The sequence below is a fragment of the Ranitomeya variabilis genome, chromosome 1 (genome assembly GCF_051348905.1).
Source record: "Ranitomeya variabilis isolate aRanVar5 chromosome 1, aRanVar5.hap1, whole genome shotgun sequence".
Classification (NCBI taxonomy): Eukaryota; Metazoa; Chordata; class Amphibia; order Anura; family Dendrobatidae; genus Ranitomeya; species Ranitomeya variabilis.
Genome location: NC_135232.1, coordinates 300,119,639 through 300,144,066, shown reverse-complemented (window position 1 = coordinate 300,144,066; position 24,428 = coordinate 300,119,639). Strand labels below are relative to the sequence as shown.

General features: G+C 42.5%; 1 protein-coding gene across 1 annotated transcript in view; it reads right to left on the bottom strand.

Moving 5' to 3' along the window:
* Positions 1 to 24,428, bottom strand: part of TRPV4 (transient receptor potential cation channel subfamily V member 4) — a 165,571-nt gene that overhangs the window by 67,058 nt on the left and 74,085 nt on the right. Inside the window, exon 5 of the mRNA XM_077295721.1 lies at positions 22,178 to 22,318. Within this exon, the coding sequence (XP_077151836.1) occupies positions 22,178 to 22,318 (141 nt within the window). The remainder of the gene's footprint in view (positions 1 to 22,177; positions 22,319 to 24,428) is intronic.

Here is a 24,428-nt window from a genome sequence, read left to right as displayed (position 1 = left end):
GCACTGAGGGTGGTATATGTGTTCGAGCACGTGGTAGTGTGTGGCGCATTTTGTGTGTGTGTTCATATCCCCGTGGTGGTGTGATTATCCCATGTTGGGGCCCCACCTTAGCAACTGTACAGTATATACTCTTTGGTGCCATCGCTGTCATTCTTTAAGTCCCCCTTGTTCACATCTGGCAGCTGTTAATTTGCCTCCAACACTTTTCCTTTCATTTTTTCCCCATTATGTAGATAGGGGCAAAATTGTTTGGTGACTTGGAAAGCGCGGGGTTAAAATTTCACCTCACAATATAGCTTTGACGCTCTCAGGGTCCAGACGTGTGACTGTGCAAAATTTTGTGCCTGTAGCTGCGACGCCTCCAACACTTTTCCTTTCACTTTTTCCCCATTATGTAGATAGGGGCAAAATTGTTTGGTGAATTGGAAAGCGCGGGGTTAAAATTTCACCTCACAACATAGCCTATGACGCTCTCGGGGTCCAGACGTGTGACTGTGCAAAATTTTGTGGCTGTAGCTGCTACGGTTCAGATGCCAATCCCGGACATACATACATACATACATACATACACACACACACACATTCAGCTTTATATATTAGATAGTAGAAAGACAATCGTACAGAACCATAAGTGATCTCGAGAAATTAAACAAGCAATTTACTGTGACCTATAAAATGTAACTTCACATTCATATAACCTTCTAAAGCCAGATGTATGTAATACTATATTCTTACTGCTCAGTTGTCACCACCCTGCTGCTGTGGTAACGCTGCAAAAAGCCTCAAACCCCCACCTGCCCTGGGGACAGAACTCAGGTGCCTGAAATGACAGATCAGTTTCAGGTCGGTGTCATTAGAAAGGATTGTTTGCATAATATTTTTACAATATTCGGGCAATTGTGTATCCTGCTGCAGGACAATTATTACAGTCTCCTGGAACATGTAGGCTTCTTATATTATGTGGACTACTTAAAGAAACAAAGGTAAATAGTATTGTATGATAGGGTTCTTTATAATATACTAGCTGTACTACCCGGCTTCGCCCGGGTTAATGACTGCTGTTAGCAAAATAGAATGTGTTAACAAAAATTTATTCTGCACACAAAAACCACAAAACAAATAGATAGAAATGTAATTATTAAAAGACAAAAACTAAGCAAATAGAAGCATTTCACAACATATATTAGCTTTGTTATACTGAGAATGTCTTTGTTGCCTATATTAACCAATCAGAGCTCAGGTTAATTAACTGTAGCAAAATAGAAGCTGAGCTGTGATTGGTTGCTATTGGCAGCCTGATAAATCCCCAGCCAACAGGAAGCCCTCCCCCCTGGCAGTATATATTAGCTCACACATACACATAATAGACAGGTCATGTGACTGACAGCTGCCGTATTTCCTATATGGTACATTTGTTGCTCTTGTAGTTTGCTTATTAATCAGATTTTTATTTTTGAAGGACAATACCAGACTTGTGTGTGTTTTAGGGCGAGTTTTATGTGTCAAGTTGTGTGTGTTGAGTTGCGTGTGGCGACATGCATGTAGCGACTTTTGTGAGATGAGTTTTGTGTGGCGACATGCGTGTAGCAACATTTTGTGTGTTGAGTTGCATGTGACAGGTTAGTGTAGCAAGTTGTGTGCAGCAAGATTTGTGCATGGCGAGTTTTGCGCGTGGCGAGTTTTATGTGTGGTGCATTTTGAGTATGTGCAAGTTTTGTGTGAGGCAACTTTTGCATGTGGTGCAACTTTTGTACATGTGGCAATTTTTCTGTGTGTGCAAGTTTTGCATGAGGTGAGTTTTCCATGAGGTGAGTTTTGCACGTGTGGCGAGTTTTGCGTGAGCCTAGTTTTGCATATGGCGAGTTTTGCATGTAGCGAGTTTTGAGTGGTGACTTTTGTGTTTCGACTTTTATGTGGCGAGGTTGGTGTGTGTGTGTGGTGAAATGTGTGCTGAGGGTGGTATATGTGTTCAAGCACGTGGTAGTGTGTGGCGCATTTTGTGTTTGTGTTCATATCCCCGTGTGTGGTGAGTATCCCATGTCGGGGCCCCACCTTAGCAACTGTACGGTATATACTCTTTGTCGCCATCGCTCTCATTCTTTAAGTCCTCATTGTTCACATCTGGCAGCTGTCAATTTTCCTCCAACACTTTTCCCTTCACTTTTTCCCCATTATGTAGATAGGAGCAAAATTGTTTGGTGAATTGGAACGCGCGGGGTTAAAATTTCACCTCACAACATAGCCTATGACGCTCTCGGGGTCCAGACGTGTGACTGTGCAAAATTTTGTGGCTGTAGCTGCGACGGTACAGATGCCAATCCCGGACATACACACATACATACATACACACATTCAGCTTTATATATTAGATATACCTGTATGCAATCTCCTGTATATAGTATATACCTGTGTGTCATCTCACCTATATATAGTATATATCTGTGTGTCATCTCCTGTATATAGTATATACCTGTATGTCATCTCCTCCTATACATAGCATATACCTGTGTCATCTCCTCCTGTATATACTATATACCTGTAGGTAATCTGCTCCTGTATATAGTATATACCTGTGTGTCATCTCCTCCTGTATATAGTATATACCTGTATGTCATCTCCTCCTGTATGTAGTATGTACCTGTATGTCATCTCCTCCTCTATATAGTATATACCTGTGTGTCATCTCTCCTGTATATAGTATATATCTGTGTGTCATCTCCTCCTGTATATAGTATATACCTGTGTGTCATCTCCCCTGTAAATAGTATATACCTGTGTGTCATCTCCTGTATATAGTATATAGCTGTATGCCATCTCCTCCTGTATTAGCCCTCGTTCACACGTTATTTGGTCAGTATTTTTACCTCAGTATTTGTAAGCTAAAATGGCAGCCTGATAAATCCCCAGCCAACAGTAAGCCCACCCCCTGGCAGTATATATTAGCTCACACATACACATAATAGACTGGTCATGTGACTGACAGCTGCCGGATTCCTATATGGTACATTTGTTGCTCTTGTAGTTTGTCTGCTTATTAATCAGATTTTTATTTTTGAAGGATACCAGACTTGTGTGTGTTTTAGGGCGAGTTTCGTGTGTCAAGTTGTGTGTGTTGAGTTGCGTGTGGCGACATGCATGTAGGGACTTTTGTGAGATGAGTTTTGTGTGGCGACATGCGTGTAGCAACTTTTTGTGTGTCGAGTTGCATGTGACAGGTTAGTGTAGCAAGTTGTGTGCAGCAAGTTTTGCGCATGGCGAGTTTTGCGCGTGGCGAGTTTTATGTGTGGTGCCTTTTGAGTATGTGCAAGTTTTGTGTGAGGCAACTTTTGCATGTGTTGCAACTTTTGTGCATGTGGCAATTTTTCTGCGTGTGGCAATTTTTCTGCGTGTGCAAGTTTTGCGTGTGGCGAGTTTTGCACGTGTGGCGAGTTTTGCATGTGGAGAGTTTTGCGCGTGGCGAGTTTTGAGCGGCGACTTTTGTGTTTCTACTTTTATGTGGCGAGGTTGGTGTATGTGTGGTGAAATGTGCACTGAGGGTGGTATATGTGTTCGAGCACGTGGTAGTGTGTGGCGCATTTTGTGTGTGTGTTCATATCCCCGTGGTGGTGTGATTATCCCATGTTGGGGCCCCACCTTAGCAACTGTACAGTATATACTCTTTGGTGCCATCGCTGTCATTCTTTAAGTCCCCCTTGTTCACATCTGGCAGCTGTTAATTTGCCTCCAACACTTTTCCTTTCATTTTTTCCCCATTATGTAGATAGGGGCAAAATTGTTTGGTGACTTGGAAAGCGCGGGGTTAAAATTTCACCTCACAATATAGCTTTGACGCTCTCAGGGTCCAGACGTGTGACTGTGCAAAATTTTGTGCCTGTAGCTGCGACGCCTCCAACACTTTTCCTTTCACTTTTTCCCCATTATGTAGATAGGGGCAAAATTGTTTGGTGAATTGGAAAGCGCGGGGTTAAAATTTCACCTCACAACATAGCCTATGACGCTCTCGGGGTCCAGACGTGTGACTGTGCAAAATTTTGTGGCTGTAGCTGCTACGGTTCAGATGCCAATCCCGGACATACATACATACATACATACATACACACACACACACATTCAGCTTTATATATTAGACTAGCTGTACTACCCGGCTTCGCCCGGGTTAATGACTGCTGTTAGCAAAATAGAATGTGTTAACAAAAATTTATTCTGCACACAAAAACCACAAAACAAATAGATAGAAATGTAATTATTAAAAGGCAAAAACTAAGCAAATAGAAGCATTTCACAACATATATTAGCTTTGTTATACTGAGAATGTCTTTGTTGCCTATATTAACCAATCAGAGCTCAGGTTAATTAACTGTAGCAAAATAGAAGCTGAGCTGTGATTGGTTGCTATTGGCAGCCTGATAAATCCCCAGCCAACAGGAAGCCCTCCCCCCTGGCAGTATATATTAGCTCACACATACACATAATAGACAGGTCATGTGACTGACAGCTGCCGTATTTCCTATATGGTACATTTGTTGCTCTTGTAGTTTGCTTATTAATCAGATTTTTATTTTTGAAGGACAATACCAGACTTGTGTGTGTTTTAGGGCGAGTTTTATGTGTCAAGTTGTGTGTGTTGAGTTGCGTGTGGCGACATGCATGTAGCGACTTTTGTGAGATGAGTTTTGTGTGGCGACATGCGTGTAGCAACATTTTGTGTGTTGAGTTGCATGTGACAGGTTAGTGTAGCAAGTTGTGTGCAGCAAGATTTGTGCATGGCGAGTTTTGCGCGTGGCGAGTTTTATGTGTGGTGCATTTTGAGTATGTGCAAGTTTTGTGTGAGGCAACTTTTGCATGTGGTGCAACTTTTGTACATGTGGCAATTTTTCTGTGTGTGCAAGTTTTGCATGAGGTGAGTTTTCCATGAGGTGAGTTTTGCACGTGTGGCGAGTTTTGCGTGAGCCTAGTTTTGCATATGGCGAGTTTTGCATGTAGCGAGTTTTGAGTGGTGACTTTTGTGTTTCGACTTTTATGTGGCGAGGTTGGTGTGTGTGTGTGGTGAAATGTGTGCTGAGGGTGGTATATGTGTTCAAGCACGTGGTAGTGTGTGGCGCATTTTGTGTTTGTGTTCATATCCCCGTGTGTGGTGAGTATCCCATGTCGGGGCCCCACCTTAGCAACTGTACGGTATATACTCTTTGTCGCCATCGCTCTCATTCTTTAAGTCCTCATTGTTCACATCTGGCAGCTGTCAATTTTCCTCCAACACTTTTCCCTTCACTTTTTCCCCATTATGTAGATAGGAGCAAAATTGTTTGGTGAATTGGAACGCGCGGGGTTAAAATTTCACCTCACAACATAGCCTATGACGCTCTCGGGGTCCAGACGTGTGACTGTGCAAAATTTTGTGGCTGTAGCTGCGACGGTACAGATGCCAATCCCGGACATACACACATACATACATACACACATTCAGCTTTATATATTAGATATACCTGTATGCAATCTCCTGTATATAGTATATACCTGTGTGTCATCTCACCTATATATAGTATATATCTGTGTGTCATCTCCTGTATATAGTATATACCTGTATGTCATCTCCTCCTATACATAGCATATACCTGTGTCATCTCCTCCTGTATATACTATATACCTGTAGGTAATCTGCTCCTGTATATAGTATATACCTGTGTGTCATCTCCTCCTGTATATAGTATATACCTGTATGTCATCTCCTCCTGTATGTAGTATGTACCTGTATGTCATCTCCTCCTCTATATAGTATATACCTGTGTGTCATCTCTCCTGTATATAGTATATATCTGTGTGTCATCTCCTCCTGTATATAGTATATACCTGTGTGTCATCTCCCCTGTAAATAGTATATACCTGTGTGTCATCTCCTGTATATAGTATATAGCTGTATGCCATCTCCTCCTGTATTAGCCCTCGTTCACACGTTATTTGGTCAGTATTTTTACCTCAGTATTTGTAAGCTAAAATGGCAGCCTGATAAATCCCCAGCCAACAGTAAGCCCACCCCCTGGCAGTATATATTAGCTCACACATACACATAATAGACTGGTCATGTGACTGACAGCTGCCGGATTCCTATATGGTACATTTGTTGCTCTTGTAGTTTGTCTGCTTATTAATCAGATTTTTATTTTTGAAGGATACCAGACTTGTGTGTGTTTTAGGGCGAGTTTCGTGTGTCAAGTTGTGTGTGTTGAGTTGCGTGTGGCGACATGCATGTAGGGACTTTTGTGAGATGAGTTTTGTGTGGCGACATGCGTGTAGCAACTTTTTGTGTGTCGAGTTGCATGTGACAGGTTAGTGTAGCAAGTTGTGTGCAGCAAGTTTTGCGCATGGCGAGTTTTGCGCGTGGCGAGTTTTATGTGTGGTGCCTTTTGAGTATGTGCAAGTTTTGTGTGAGGCAACTTTTGCATGTGTTGCAACTTTTGTGCATGTGGCAATTTTTCTGCGTGTGGCAATTTTTCTGCGTGTGCAAGTTTTGCGTGTGGCGAGTTTTGCACGTGTGGCGAGTTTTGCATGTGGAGAGTTTTGCGCGTGGCGAGTTTTGAGCGGCGACTTTTGTGTTTCTACTTTTATGTGGCGAGGTTGGTGTATGTGTGGTGAAATGTGCACTGAGGGTGGTATATGTGTTCGAGCACGTGGTAGTGTGTGGCGCATTTTGTGTGTGTGTTCATATCCCCGTGGTGGTGTGATTATCCCATGTTGGGGCCCCACCTTAGCAACTGTACAGTATATACTCTTTGGTGCCATCGCTGTCATTCTTTAAGTCCCCCTTGTTCACATCTGGCAGCTGTTAATTTGCCTCCAACACTTTTCCTTTCATTTTTTCCCCATTATGTAGATAGGGGCAAAATTGTTTGGTGACTTGGAAAGCGCGGGGTTAAAATTTCACCTCACAATATAGCTTTGACGCTCTCAGGGTCCAGACGTGTGACTGTGCAAAATTTTGTGCCTGTAGCTGCGACGCCTCCAACACTTTTCCTTTCACTTTTTCCCCATTATGTAGATAGGGGCAAAATTGTTTGGTGAATTGGAAAGCGCGGGGTTAAAATTTCACCTCACAACATAGCCTATGACGCTCTCGGGGTCCAGACGTGTGACTGTGCAAAATTTTGTGGCTGTAGCTGCTACGGTTCAGATGCCAATCCCGGACATACATACATACATACATACATACACACACACACACATTCAGCTTTATATATTAGATTATATATATATACAGTACAGAGCAAAAGTTTGGACACACTGTCTCATTTAAAGATTTTTCTGTATTTTCATGACTATGAAAATTGTACATTCACACTGAAGGCATCAAAACTATGAATTAACACATGTGGAATTACATACTTAACAAAAAAGTGTGAAACAACTGAAATTATGTCTTGTATTCTAGGTTCTTAAAAGTAGCCACCTTTTGCTTTCATGACTGCTTTGCACACTCTTGGCATTCTCTTGATGAGCCTCAAGAGGTAGTCACCGGGAATGGTTTTCACTTCACAGGTGTGCCCTGTCAGGTTTAATAAGTGCGATTTCTTGCCCTATAAATGGGTTTGGGACCATCAGTTGTGTTGTGCAGAGGTCTGGTGGATACACAGCTGATATTCCTACTGAATAGACTGTTAGAATTTGTATTATGGCAAGAAAAAAGCAGCTGAGTAAAGAAAAACGAGTGGCCATCATTACTTTAAGAAATGAAGGTCAGTCAGTCCGAAAAATTGGGCAAACTTTCAGAGTAAAATATACTTGATTGTAATTGGGCAGCATGAATCTAATGACAAGTTCCTCTTTAATGGGCTGAATTTCCATAGATGAGCCAAGTCCAAAATACTAAAAGTTGCTTACAACTTAATTGAGGGAGTCCCAAACCAGGGACCGCCTATTGCCCAATGAGCCTTTCCTACAGTGGATTCACAATGTGGAGGTCCCATTTATAAATGCCATCGACATCTGAAAAGACCCTAGTTGATTAATTCAATCAGTGTAAATAGGCCTTTAAATGCTTTACCTGGAAAATATTTACATTTTTTAATCTAACACAGTTAATCAGCATTATTCCACAAATAGGTTGATTTAAGTATTCATAGCCTCTTATTAGAGAAGGACATGGCTGAAAAGAAAATATATATATTTTTTAACTATGTCATATTAACAACAATTAAAGCAAAAAAGTATTCCTTGAAAATAACGATTTTACAGTCCAGGTATTAATTTATTATAATGTCCCAGTGTGCAGATATGTCTACAGCAATTCTTCTGTCATGCATCCTCAAGAACCTCATTTCCTAACAATTACTTATTTATATAAGGGAGGATGGGAGGATCAGCGGTTTTCACCTGGGTGCTATATATAGTCTAGTGTCTGGGGAAAATACAGAGTAATGGGCAATTACAAGTTCAGGAGTGGCATAAGCATACATTGACTACTACAGAAAGCAAAGCACAGATGGAAAGACCAGCAAAGTCAGGGAAAATTGTATTGAAATATTTAGCTTATTAAAACGTCCAAAAATGAATCAATGCCAACAAACGAGGGGAACCTCCAAGTATCATAGGAAGACATTACAACAAAGGCCTGTGCTACACAGATATGTAATACTGTAACTTGGGAGACCACTGTAATTAAAGGGGTTGTCCATTCTTAAAATGACACGTCTATGTGACTACAGACTTATGAATCCTCACATTGACGCACTGCACATTATGAAGATTCTCTGATGGCGGCGCTGGGAGCAACGATCATGTACTCCTGGCCACATTCCGACTAGATGGGAACAGCCTCGCTCAATGCAAGTGTATTGAGTGAGGTTGGAAACAGTCTAGTTGGAATGTGGCCGGGTGCATGGATATCACATATCTGTGGTCAAATGATTGCCACTCCCAGGGCCGACATCGGAGAATCTTCATAATGTGGTGCAGTGCGTCAATATCAGGACATACAGTGACTGCAAACTTGTAGTTTAAGACCAGACAACCCCTTTAATACGTTATAAAAGAAAATTTAAAATAAAAAATCAAAAAGGGGCACAACTGAATTTACACTTTTAGATCATACAGTGTCCAATTTTGTCCTGTAATCCAGCATACGTAAAGTAAGGGGCAGCTGACAAACGTAGTCATGATCCCTCGATGGGGTCGGCAAAATCCCAGGTGCATTAGCATGCAATAAAATGCAATGCATGTTCACATAGTCAATGGGAAGTAAGTGTAGATGCAAGGTGAACAGACACACATAATGCGATTTTGGCATCTACCACGTCAGTGCACACAGGGTCAAGGAGACTATCAAAATAGTTTGTTCTATTTATTGAATTATTATTTTTTTTTTTTAAAGGCTCCCATTTCTTTAAGCAGACATGACAAGGAATAGACTGCTTTGGATTCAAACTTGCGGCACTTCATCATTTCAGGTCATAGATTGCATTTTCCAGCTTCATCATCATCCAGACTTAGGGCGTGATTAAGCCAATTAAACTGTTATTTGCCTGGTGAAGATGAATGAAAGGCCCCATTGGTGCGCTCACAACAAGCCTCTGTCCTCTGGCAATGTTGTCATCGGTGAATTTATATAGCCAGCCTGTTCACACCGAGGGAACTCCCTTTGCTGCAGGACATGCTGGATCGTTCTGTATTTATGTTCTGTGTACTCACTTCCTGACCAGTAAAAAGTCTAAAAACAGTAGAGCACTGTGCAGACAGTGGAAAGACTGACCCACATAAACCATAGAAGGAGGTCAGTGTACTGCCATAGAGCTTCACATGGAACGGACCGGGAATAGAAGTTTCGTACACTGCTATTAATTCTATACAACTATTATGAGTATTTCTCATATTTTAGGAACTAGAGTTCAGAAATGATTTACACAAGATAACACATATTTGGAGGACTGGACAAGGATCTATAGAAACAATGGGGGCGGCAGCAGCAGTCCGAGGCGGGTCAGTATGTAAATGTCCACATTTCTAATAGTCTCACTCCAGATTACCCACCATATACACAATCAATAGCAGAAAAAAAAAGGTTGACAGTCCTTCTTTGCTTTGTCATGAGACTGATGCAAATTATAGTAAAATCATATACCACAAAATTACATAGTATTGTTATTATTCAAGCTATATATACACTGAATGACATAACTAGACAAATCGAAAAAAGGGTTTTTTTTTTTCCCATGCTCTACTTTTCTTTATACACATTTCATTTTTTTAAATTAGGTTTTAAAACATAAGATGATTATTTAGACTTGTACTATTGAAGGTAATCTGATGTATCCTATAATCAGCTACTTTAGAATAGGGAGATACTGAGAGAAGTTTTCTTCAATAACAATATAATACTGCAAATCCAGAAAAAAAGGATGATCACTACTGTACCTCCAGTTCTGAGGCCCTCCAGAAAAATCCCTTAAGAAACCATGCTTCCTTTAAGCAAGACAATGATGTTAAGTGGGGATAAACACACTGCTGCAATCTGTATTGTTTCCCAGAATAAGCTTTCAAAGAATGTTTAAGTGGTTTAGTATGTAGACAGGAGTCAATGAGTCAATAAATACACATATAAGTACATTGGGTTTTTTTCTCTGTGCACAATCACTAGTTTCTATTTGCTGGGTTATGTATCATTCTTTTGCAATAGATTGAACATTATGTCTGGAGGTTAGATTTTTCCCCTACAAGCAAAAAAAAAAACTGGAAGGGATGACATGAATCTTTACTTCATCTCGCATGAATCCGGCCACAAAAACCATAAGAAATATTTTCATATATGTGTGTTAATATTTATAGACTCCATTTAGAAGCTAAATACAGTATTTCTTTTCATTTAAAGAAGCCCTCCCCCTCCCATCAAAAGGTTTATGCTCTTAATATATTGGAATCACCATATTATATAGCACTGTGTACTTACAATTATGGATGAGCGGACCAGTGGAAGTTCAGGTTCTGGTACCCGACTTAAACTTTAGTGTAAAATTTTGGTGCCAGAACTGTACCCAAACTTGAACCTCAAATCAATGAGCACCCGAATATTGAAGCTGCAAAATATATCTGTCTCTCTCCGTATTATATAGCACTGTGTATAATTGCACATTTTGCCTTTCTACCCAGCTAATTCTTCTCATTCTTTTTCAATTAGGTATATGACATCACATGATTAAAAACTGACTAGCTGAATACTACTAAGCTCTATGTAGAAACAGGAGGTCGATTTTCCCTGTATGAGTCATAAGTCACTGCAAAAGTGCCTGGTGGGTGAGGAATGGAGCATCTGGGTCAGAAGGTGAACACGGAAATGATAAATGCATGTATAAGAGATTTCCTGTTGCTACATAGAGCAGAGAAAAGAGTAGAAATAACTGGGAACAAGGCAAAATGAGCAATTGTAAGTACACTGATATATAATATGATGACTGCAGTAAATTAAGAGGATTAAAATATTGATGTGAGAGTACTTCTTTAAAGAGGACCTTTCACCAAATGTTTCAGGTTGAACTTGACACAAGATGTATTAGAGGCTGCAAAGCCACTGTCTACTCTGCTATACGGTCCTTATCCATATTGCCCCTCTCTCCACACTGCCTATCCACAGCTGTGTCAGTAATCATATGTCTGTTTTGCACAAAGCAACTTCTGAGTACATTATTACTTATCTTCAGACTGAAAGAGTGGGGGGAGGGCAGAACAGCAGTGATGATAGAGGACAATAGCTTATAGAATGATTTACAAATGTGATACAGGTAAACTCAGCTGTGATGACCCTTCCCCCACAAGGAACTTATTTGAAGTGTGAGTGTTCTGTGCTTTCTAACCATGCAGGAGGTTAGACCAGGAGATCATGGCTCTGTTCTTACATCTCACACACTGAGAAACCTAAGCTGTTGTGGAGGCATGTTCTTCCTCTAGTATATTGCTGCCTGTTTATGATTTGGCAACTCATACAGGGAGAAGAAGTACATGCCCCCAGTGAAAGATAGCTGACAAAAGTTAACTCTTTGAGTGCTGTGAAGCTGCGCTCACTGCATGTGTTGGGGGACACTCGCTTGGCAACGAGATAAATGCACATGGGCACGGTTTTTCACACAAAACAGTGTATTTGGTTTATTCAGGTATCAAACCATAAAGAGTACAGTCCGTTTCATTACATCCACGAAACATTATAGGACATCAGACAGTTCATATAGCAGATACACTTCTCTGCCGTATATTACAATCCCCTTGTCCGGGGTTACCTTTCAGGAGCTCCGCTCCTCACACAGTCTCCTTGTCAGTCCTGTATTTCTGGGCAAGCTGCCTTACAGGGATCACCAACTTGCCTGGCATGCACACCTCAGTCAGTCCAGACCCACCGAAGGATGGTAGCTTCCCCAACACAGACCGTCCAGGTTCACGGTCTCTCAGGTGCTTCCACGAAGACTCCACTCACAGAAGCTTCCAACACAGACCATTGAGGACCACGGTCTCTCCAGTACAGATCATTCAGGTCCAAACACTCTCATCATGTGACCCACACCCTGGTCACATTATGAAGCTCTAAACACCCCCACAGGTGGGAGGTGTGTGGCTAGTTCGACCCACTCAGCTCTCAGAACTAGCCCTGCCAGCCTCCCTCTTTAAACAACACAATTTACTTGTAGGACTACAGGTCCCAGAACAACCTTACTTCAGGCTGGTAGTGCAGAGTGTCTTCCTCTGCGACAAACATACCGGCCACTCACAATAATGCTGGAATTTGACTCATCACCACAGTTATGCCTGTGATTGCCATCATTCCTATGGCCTCAATACGCCTCCATGAGTATTCTGGTAAGACCACGCAGTGCCCCCCTACCTGTAACAGGGGTCACTGTGTCACATTCCCCCCCTCTGTTCAAACCTGTGGGGTTGAACATTTGTCACATACCAGGGGTCTCGAAACCGGGTACCCAAGTCACCTTGCCCTACCAGTCGAGAGGGCCCTCTCAGTCGGGTTTGAGCATCCCTCAACATCATACCTTTGCTAGGTTTTTCCCGCCCCCCGTGGTCAGCACGCAAGTCTTGAATTCTAGTCTTCAAGTCACCATCTGTCTGTGTCAACAGACCTTTAGTCATCACATTTTTCCAGTATGCCCCTTTACCTGACCTTTCTCTCCATGGCCATCACCCACGGTTGGCGCAGTCATGAGACCCACTTACAGTCGAGGATACTGTCTGTTCGGAGTTTGACCTTTTGTCCCTATATTTGCTAGAAGGTCTCCCGCCTAGGCCACACAGCACTGAGCTAACTGAGGAGTCACTGCTTCTAACTCTTTCATCAGGCCACCTTGGGTTGTCTCTCTGTTGGCCACCTCTCCTATTTTTTTGTTACCCAGAGAGTAGTTATTTTATTTATCTTCAGGCTGGGTACTTCGACCCCTTTGTTTATCCACATTTTGGGTCGAAAGTGGCAGCAATCTTCTTCGCCTTTCCTGCAGCTGTTTATTAACGTGCAGTCTCTCGAGTCTCAGCTGCTCTACCTCTCTTAGGTACGCTATGCGATATTCCAGGAGCATGCGGATATTCTTAAGGCTCTCAGTTGACCCGACAACAAAGAATGGTACCATTCCATCTTCACTCTCTACTTGGGCTTTGTCATCAGCCGGAATCCTAACTCTTGCCACACCGGATTTACTCACGATTTACTCCATCACTTTTCCAAGTCTCCCAAAGACTTTCGCCACCAGAACTTTGAGTACTTGGACTATGTCTTCCACCAAGCCCAGCTGACTTTGAGCTTTCCTTGCACGCTCCAAACGGCGAGCATCTTCCTTATTCCTCAATATGATCCTCTGTTTTGTGCAGTGGCAGTGTAGGTGCATGTCACTCAGGCCACCCGCTTTACTGTGACTTTCCTAGTCGACAGTATGACCAACTGCTGAGTTTCTGGGGCCCAGTACACTCTATACGTCTCTATTGCCTTTCTAAAGGCCTCATGCACATCTTTACTGGCACATGCTTCTCGCATGTCTTCAGGTACCTCTATTATGCTCTTGAAAAGTGGGTCTCACTCTCTTCATGGATGGATGGCTCCTGCTTTGCCATGGACCTTTTCATCAAGACATCTGCCACGATTGGGTGACTCTTGTTCTGTTTTAATTCCAATTCTTCCTCCACTTTACACTCTTCCAGACCCCTGGCCAAGATGGGCATTAGCAGCTTCACTTCGTTACCACTCTGGTACTGGCATGGTAAGTCTGCGACCACCACCTGTTTCTCTTGTGGAGGGCCTTTTAGTGCTTCTCTGAGCACTTCTACGTCTTCCTTTAGAGCCTTGGTCACAGTTTGCCATGTTGACAGGTGACCTCTGAGCTCCACCACCTCTTTCTCCAAGGCACTCAGCAGCCTGTCTCCAAAGTTCCTCTTTCTTCAACCGGGCATCTACTGCCTCCTGGAACCTCCTTAACTCGCTTCTCCCACCCTCTGTTTGTGTTGAGTTTCCATCAAGCGAGAAGGTATCTGCTTCAGGCCCCATACCTTTTGTGGCTTCCTCCACCTCTGCTCCCTTGGACTCAGCACTGTCACCTTCAGCCCTCTCTTGGGTCTCAGTGGTGACATGCTTAGCTTAGTCCCATTTCTCTGGGACTTTAGAGTACTTCACACACTCCAGGTCCTCAGCATCAGGTTTTCCACCATCTTCAGTCACCTTACATTTATTCAAATCTTCATAAGGTGTTACTGGTTCAGCCCTTTTACGTCTCCGGCGACGGGAGGAAGACTTGCCGTTTGTACCTGAGTCAGCCTTACTGCACTCTTTTCCACTGGCATCATCATCTGAATGGGAGTCACCACCACCCAATCCGTCATCCTGGAACCAGCGGTTCCCATTTCTAATGGTGTCAAACCCAATCTTGGAGCTTCCCAGTCTTCAACAGTCACACCTTTGGTCACCTCTGCCAAGTCCCAGAGCTGGTCAGACCCACACTTCCATCCGGTCATACATTCTGGTATGGCTACCACAGTCATCCTGACTTCACCTTGTGGAGCACTGTCATTCCACTGTCAGTGCTTCTGTCAGCACACCATTGTACTCAGCTCTAGCGCCTGCTACTGGCCATGACATGTCACCGTCACCCCCAGAGTCTGTCTCACACCCCACAACATGGTGAACCCTCCAGTTGCTTTCTAACCGGGTGTCAGCTACACTCGTTTTATCTACCACATCATTATCAGTCACACTGTGGTACCTTTCAGGTGACGTCAAGTCAGTAAGTTGTGCTGGCGCATCCTTTCCTCCGGTCACCCTTACTTCTGACCCGTCAATTTTTGGTGGTATTAACACTTTTAAGCATGCAACCCCATCAGCTGAGAGCCCCCCATTCTCCTGCTGCAGAGGAGCTCCCTTCTCCCACAAGTCTGAGTATAATCTAGAGTCCCGGCCTATTACCACTGGACAGGTTAAGTTTGGGACTATAGTGACATCATGAAATGCAATGTCCCTGACCGTCTCGAGCATCACCCTGGCCATGGGATAGTCCTTAGTGACCCCATGGATGCAGATGACCCCGATCTTCCCATTTGGCACTACCCATCCGTTGGGCGCAACCCTCACCAGAGTCACCGAGCTCCCAGAATCGACCATTCCAAATGTTTTTTCTGCGTTCATCAGCAGGACACACTCACGTAACCTCTTGCAGAGTTGGTAGTTCATATAGCAGACTCGAAACATAGTGTACTTGCCCCGGTAGCAGTTTGTCTGCGGCACCCCTTTGGGACGCTTTGCCCCCTTTTGGGAAGCTGGCATTCCCGAGGACTCCACCCCCTTTTGGGCCACAATCCCTGTTCGGGTTACCCCCCCCTTTTGGGACTCCACCCTTTTCTGGGACTCCACCCCCTTTTGTGCAACTATGCGTGTTCAGGGACACCACCCTATCCCTGGGGTACACCCCGTGGACTCTCCCACGGCACTCTCAGGCCCAATTCGCACAGTACACCAGTATGTCTCTGGACTTGCACTGGCCCGTTAAGAGTCTGCACGACCTGGAGCACAATGTCTTTTCAACACCTCACCAGTTCCTGCTGGTACTGTCACAGCTCCTGCTGCAGTTACAATCCATCAGCAACTCCGGCTGCCAATCACAAGCCGCTGCTGTTGCCACTGCAGCTCCGGCTGCTGTGGAACCTCTTGCTGCAACTTCAGCCCTTTCCACAAGGCTCTGTATGGTTCCACCACGGACTTCGTGGACCCGCTGATCCACAGCAAAACTTCGTAACCCCGCCGAGTTACAACCAGACGATTGTCAGCTTGGCAATGAGATAAGTACACATGGGCACGGTTTTTCACACAAAACAGTCTATTTGGTTTATTCAGGTATAAACCTTAAAGAGTACAGTCCGTTTCAATACCTCCACAAAACATTATAGGACATCAGACAGTTCATATAGCAGACACCCTTCTCTGCCGTATATTGCAATCAACTTGCCTGGGGTTACCTTCCAGGAGCTTCGGTCCTCACGCCGTATCCTTGTCAGTCCTGTATTTCTGTGCAAGCTGCCTTACGGGGATCACCAACTTGCCTGGCAGGCACACCTCAGTCAGTCCAGACCCACCGAAGGTCCGAAGCTTCACCAACACAGACCGTCCAGGTCCACAGTCTCTCAGGTGCTTCCAGGAAGACTCCACTCACAGGAGCGTCCAACACAGACCGTCCAGGACCACGGTCTCTCCAGTACAGACCATTCAGGTCCAAAGACTCAACATCATGTGACCCACACCCTGGTCATATTAGGAAGATCTAAACACCCCCACAGATGGGAGGTGTGTGTGGCTAGTTCGACCCGCCCAGCTCTCAGAACTAGCCCTGCCAGCCTCCCTCTTTAAACAACACAATTTACTTGTAGGACTACAGGTCCCAGAACAACCTTAGTTCAGGCTGGTAGTGCAGTGTCTTCCTCTGCGACACACATACCGGCCATTCACAGTAATGCCGGACTTTGACTCCTCACCACAGCTATGCCTGCGATTGCCATGCATTCCTATGGCCTCAATACACCTCTATGCGTATTCTGGTAAGACCATGCAGTGCCCCCTACCTGTAACAGGGGTCACTGCATCACAGTGCCAAATACTTTGATTGCTAATATCTCTGTAATGGAGAGGCAAAATATAAAAAAAATATTACATTATGTCTGCAGTTCAAAACGAAAATGAATAAAGTAGAGACCTGTGCTTCAAACAACATGTTTAAAATATTTTAAAAGTATTAAAGTCGGAGATAAAAGCCACATCTTTCCGTATGTTGAGAGTGTAATCAACATCCAGTTGTTGTCACAACAAATCTATTCTCATCCATATTTAGGAAATGCATTAGCTTGTGCTTATCATGGTGACATTAATATATTAAAAGGATAAACAAAGGTGCGACATGTTGACACCACCTCACATGCGAGGGTTGCAAATCACCTAAAAGCGAATATGTTTTCAGAACATGAACTATTGTTTAAGGACTCAGTTAGGCTCCATGAGTCACAAACAGCTGTTTTGAGGGTTTTTTTTTTTACACGGATAGAACATGTATCCATCAAAGTCTATGGGGCTATTCATATCTCCATAGTTTTTTTTGCACATAGAGTGGTCTGCAAAATATCACGGTGACATGTCAATTTTTCTCTGAGTCATGGAGCATAATTATCTATACATGTCTATGGGTCTGTGAAAATAACTAACCGCGCACATTGTCAGCCGTGTACAATTCGTGTACTTCCCCTGACGAAGCTATTTGGCATAGCGGCACGCATTGGGACGCGACACATTTTTTACCTTTTACAGGCCTGGGTAAGTAGAGTTTGCCTCTATACATAGGCTGTCATCACCTACTCTGAGGTACTTGGAGTAACTTGTTCCTATTGTGGTATTATTGTTTCCCTTCATACTCTTACAACTCTTATAATCTTTAGACTTGCTTCTGTAGTAGCACTTTAGGACAATATTATTTGCATTATTATATATACTGGCAAACATTCCCCATTTGATTCTCATGTATAGTGTCGTGTAGTATGAATCACATCTTACCCCTATTTATTTTGGTAAACATAATCTGATTTGACCCATATAATTATATATTTAGGATATATAAGCCAAAAATGAGTATTTATATTGGCGTCCATATAGATGTTTATATTATTGACCTTTTTCCACATATTGTTGGACGTAAGTTGGTTAAAATAATATATGTATGCTAATTATTGGAATCCTCTTTTGGTGCGTTTAGGTTTTTTGCAATTGTTTATTATAGCATTTTGCTTAGACAGGCCTGAAAAACTATTGTCTTACTATTTTGTACTTATATGTATGCCACATTGTGAGTCATTACTATGTTTCACGTGTATGTGAATTTTAGATGTTTTTAATGTTTGCACTGAATCTTTACCCAATAAAGCTTTCTTACACTTCATTCAGTGGTGTGCACTGTTGTTTGCGCCTTCTTTTCCCTTCTTTGCTCTAGCCTTCACCTGGGCGCAATGGTAGCATCCTGTCGTTAATATCCAACCACATAGCCACATGTAAATATACATATATAACAATTTTTTTTATCAATTTCCTGGATACCTGGGTTAAAGCTACTTTAACTCTATCTATGCTCACTAGCTCCATACCTAACCAAACTAACTTTTGTAAGCTGCATCCTGCTCCAGGCCTGATCTGTGAGAGGTTAGGATCGTGCAGAGTTCGTCAATGTCAAAGAAAAGGCGTGGACAACAGAATCCGAAAGAGACAGTCATATAATATGAGGTTAAGCATCAGGTAATTTTAGTAATTTTAACGGAATCGCCACAAAAAGGTACAAAATATTAGAGGTACTGTACAAAAGACCTAGTGTAACTAGTATGAGTGAGCACAATAGCCGACAGCTACTGTATCTGTGCACAGGTGGACTACTACTGTGTGAATGCCCAAAGAAAAAATTACTGCTGTAGGAGGGCACAAAAGCTGACCTTACTATTGTATGGGGTACAAAGTGGGACACTACTGTTCATCAAGTACACAAAGGGCCATTATTACTATTTGGGGTCTAAGGATCTGTTTGCACATGACCAAAAGAGGCGACTGCCCATCGTTTAAAAGCCTGTTTACACAGGCAGATCAAAGCAGATGATGCACACTGAGCGATCTGTAATACATCTGTAATTGATTGTGCAGTTCACATAGGATGCCATTAGAGAGGAGCAGATTTGCAGGACTCCAGTTCAGTGTCTAGGCCAATGGTACCTAGCCGCTACACGGGAGGCCCAAAAATCTCTTACCTTCTGACATCCCCAGTGCGACTGTTAGTTAGATAGGGTTGGCGCAACGTCATCTGTGCATTAGGTCACCAAGATATACAGGTGCATCTCACAAAATTAGAATATCATCAAAAAGTTAACTTATTTCAGATCTTCAATACAAAAAGTGAAACTCATTAGATAGAGTCATTACAAACAGAGTGATGTATTTCAAATGTTTATTTCTGATAATGAGGAGGATTATGGCTTACAGCCAATGAAAACCCAAAAGCCATTATCTCAGTAGATTAGAATACTTTATAACACCAGCTTGAAAAAATTATTTTAAAATTCGAAATGTTCGCCTAATGAAATATATGTTCAGCAAATGCACTCAATACTTTGTCGGGACTCCTTTTGCATCAATTACTGCATCAATGCGGTGTGGCATGGAGGCGATCAGCCTGTGGCACTGCTGATGTGTTATGGAAGCCCACGTTGCTTTGATAGCAGCCTTCAGCTCATCTGCATTGTTGGGTCTGGTGTCTCATCTTCCTCTTGACAATACCCCATAGATTCTCTATGGGGTTAGGGTAAGGCGAGTTTGCTGGCCAATCAAGCACACTGTTTGTAAACTGATACTGTTGTTTGTAAACCAGGTATTGGTACTTTTGTCAGTGTGGACAGGTGCCAAGTCCTGCTGGAGAATGAAATTTCCATCTCCAAAAAGCTTGCTGGCAGAGGGAAGCATGAAGTGCTCTAAAATTTCCTGTTAAACGGCTGTGCTGACTTTGGTCTTGTGAAAACACAGTAGACCCACACCAGCAAATGATATGGCTCCCCAAACCATCACCGAGTGTGGAAACTTCACACTAGACCTCAAGCAGCTTGGATTGTCTGTCTCTCCACTCTTCCTCCAGACTCTGGGACCTTGATTTCCAAGGTCTAGTGTGAAGTATCCACAATCCATGATGGTTTTGGGAGCCATGTCATCTGCTGGTGTTGGTCCAGAGACTAATCGCCTCCATGCCACGCCACATTGATGCAGTAATTGATGCAAATGGAGCCCCAACCAAGTATTGAGTGCATTTACCGAGTATACATTTCAGTAGGCCAATATTTCGGATTTTAAAATTATTTTTCAAATTGGTGTTATAAAGTATTCTAATTTACTGAGATAATGACTTTGGGGTTTTCATTGGCTGTAAGCCATAATCATCAACATTAACAGAAATAAACACTTGAAATACATGACTCTGTTTTGTAATGACTCAATATAAAATATATGAGTTTCAATTTTTGCATTGAAGAACTGAAATTAACTTTTTGATGATATTCTAATTTTGTGAGATGCACCTGTAGTTGACTAGGTCTTGTTGCCTGCCTCAACCAGGCAAGTATGGCCAAAAAATTAGGCATAGTCAATGGTCACATCAACACTTATGCCCAAATCCCATTTTGCAGGGGTTTGATGTAAGTTTCGACAAAGCCACTGAATGTAAGGGCTAACGCTATGTAGGTTTAGTGTCTCCAAACAAGTCTCCATGGCAGCCTGGGTCAGACACAAGTACAAGGAAAAGGGAAACATTAAAATTTTAGTCCTCAGTGGTTGGTACCTTTTAATGACTAACTGAAAAGATGGTAACAAATTGCAAGCTTTCGAGACTACGCAGGTCTCTTAATCAGGCCTAGACTAATACAAAATCTGAAGACAAGTGAGGTGTCTTATCTACTGCATTATTCCTGTGTATAAATAAGTGACTTCAGATTTTGTATTAGTCTATGACTGATGAAAAGACCTGGGTAGTCTCGAAAGCTTGTTATTTGGTACCATCTTTTCAGTTAGCCATTAAGAGGCATCAACCACTGAACTCTTACATCTCAATATTTTTCTACCTACTGGCTAACACGGTACACAGATATATATATTTTTACTGCAGTAAAAAGTGAAGAATTCTAATTAGAGAAGACAACACCTGTGAGCCATTTGATTTAAAGGTGACAAGTCAACACACTTATAAATACGGAAGTGGTATAGCTGCATTGTCAACCTGTCCCCCAAGATCTTTTTTGCAGAGATTCAATGTGCCAGTCATGAGAAATCTAGTGTAGAACCCAATACAAACCAGGCTAGAAGTGCACTGGGACATGTCAGTGCACTTGGGCTGCTTTTTCAGTGTGCACATGCCCTCAGGTTAGATCCTTTCATATGTTTATCATGGTAGCATTATTTGTAATATTCAGCTTGGTTAACAGGATTTTTCTCATTATCAATATGGTGATAATATTAGTTTCTTGTGCAGTGGTATTCGTTGGTAATCAAGGCCCCGACTGAAAGTGTATATAACAGAGAATGGAGCAGATTGCTGGGGGAATGGGAGTTAAGCGAGTATGTTTATGTGTAAATGTGTGTTTGTATATTGTAGGTCTGAGGGGGCTCATCCTGTATATGGGGGGGTTTTGTGGTGGCTCATACTGTACATAGGGGGGCTGTGGGTGGTTTCATACTCTATATAGGGGGTTGTGTGTGAGCTCATACTGTATAGAGCAGGTGTCAGCATATGTAATTCTGCTATTAAGTGTTAGAAATAATTAAAATTAATATGTCAATATTAACATTGAGCAGAATTCATTTCAGCCTATTGGTTTGGCCATCCACAACAGTTACAGTCTCTCATGTGACCCCTTCAGGTAAATTAATTGACCATCCTGGACAAGGACATCTTAGTGGTGAAATCAATAAGAGTTACTCAATCTCTGGTCCAAGCCATTGTAGTAGAGTGTCAGCTGTAATATACATTACCTGCTGCTGATGACAGAAGCTTAGCTCCTCAGCCCACGTCATCATCTAGCGCCATAAAATTACAGCAATATTAGCAGTATATTATCAATAGCAAACATATAAGGCATATTTATGACAAAGCAACTGAAAACTTACCAAAGTAGAAATATCCACCCTCGTCCTTCGGTTGAAAGAATCGCCCTCTGGCCTGAGCATGGACATCAGCTCCTTTCTCTACCAGCAACTCCACATAATGCTTACACCGTCTTTCAATAGCTATGTGTAAGGCCGTCTGCCCTGAAGGAAAATAGCAAACAATCAGCTTAATTTTTAGAAGCTCAAAATACAAGATAGTGGCACAGATTCAGAGGAGGTATTTTTATGCCATGTACAGTATCTTGTCTGTTATTTTGCATTGAAAACTTATTTCAAATTGTGTAGCAATACAAACAGAGTGCAGGATTGCATAATAGAAAAGTTTTATACATATTTGTCAAGTTAAAAGGAAGCGAACCTGTCCACACGTTTTTATATATGGAATAAGATGTATGGCTGTGTAGGCGCTTGTTCCCTAATACGAATCATACCTTTATTGTCAAGATCCGATGTGCAATTCATGACAAATTTAGCGTAGAAGCCATATGCAAATCAGACTGGAAGTGCACTGGAGGCACGGCAAGGTAGTTTGACTGCATGTTTTAATGGGGTTCTCCAATAATATGATAAAATGGCATGCATATTATAATTCAAATTATAGCTCATCCTAGTCCTTGTCATGTGTTAAAATTGTGTCTCAACCGACAAGAGCTGTATCATATATATCTCAGTTGGCAAGCAGCAGGGCTGTGATATGTGAAGAAATATATCTTCTCCTCGCCAAGCACAACAGGGTTACTTCTAGTACTGTCTTCCTCAATGTTAATTTGTATTCCCCTTCTGTGCAGTCAGTCTTCGTTCACTGCTATAAAGCTGCCAGATTGACCGAGGATGAAGAAGTTGGAGGTAACCCCATTGTGGTCAACAAGGAAAATACAGGTCCTTCTCAAAAAATTAGCATATAGTGTTAAATTTCATTATTTACCATAATGTAATGATTACAATTAAACTTTCATATATTATAGATTCATTATCCACCAACTGAAATTTGTCAGGTCTTTTATTGTTTTAATACTGATGATTTTGGCCTACAACTCCTGATAACCCAAAAAACCTGTCTCAATAAATTAGCATATCAAGAAAAGATTCTCTAAACGACCTATTACCCTAATCTTCTGAATCAACTAATTAACTCTAAACACATGCAAAAGATACCTGAGGCTTTTAAAAACTCCCTGCCTGGTTCATTACTCAAAACCCCCATCATGGGTAAGACTAGCGACCTGACAGATGTCAAGAAGGCCATCATTGACACCCTCAAGCAAGAGGGTAAGACCCAGAAAGAAATTTCTCAACAAATAGGCTGTTCCCAGAGTGCTGTATCAAGGCACCTCAATGGTAAGTCTGTTGGAAGGAAACAATGTGGCAGAAAACGCTGTACAACGAGAAGAGGTGACCGGACCCTGAGGAAGATTGTGGAGAAGGACCGATTCCAGACCTTGGGGAACCTGAGGAAGCAGTGGACTGAGTCTGGTGTGGAAACATCCAGAGCCACCGTGCACAGGCGTGTGCAGGAAATGGGCTACAGGTGCCACATTCCCCAGGTAAAGCCACTTTTGAACCATAAACAGCGGCAGAAGCGCCTGACCTGGGCTACAGAGAAGCAGCACTGGACTGTTGCTAAGTGGTCCCAAGTACTTTTTTCTGATGAAAGCAAATTTTGCATGTCATTCGGAAATCAAGGTGCCAGAGTCTGGAGGAAGACTGGGGAGAAGGAAATGCCAAAATGCCTGAAGTCCAGTGTCAAGTACCCAGTCAGTGATGGTGTGGGGTGCCATGTCAGCTGCTGGTGTTGGTCCACTGTGTTTCATCAAGGGCAGGGTCAATGCAGCTAGCTATCAGGAGATTTTGGAGCACTTCATGCTTCCTGGCACCTGGTCACAGTGCCAAAACCACTGGTAAATGGTTTACTGACCATGGTATTACTGTGCTCAATTGGCCTGCCAACTCTCCTGACCTGAACCCCATAGAGAATCTGTGGGATATTGTGAAGAGAAAGTTGAGAGACGCAAGACCCAACACTCTGGATGAGCTTAAGGCCGCTATTGAAGCATCCTGGGCCTCCATAACATCTCAGCAGTGTCACAGGCTGATTGCCTCCATGCCACGCCGCATTGAAGCAGTCATTTCTGCCAAAGGATTCCCGACCAAGTGTTGAGTGCATAACTGAACATTATTATTTGATGGTTTTTTTGTTTGTTATTAAAAAACACTTTTATTTGATTGGACGGTTGAAATATGCTAATTTATT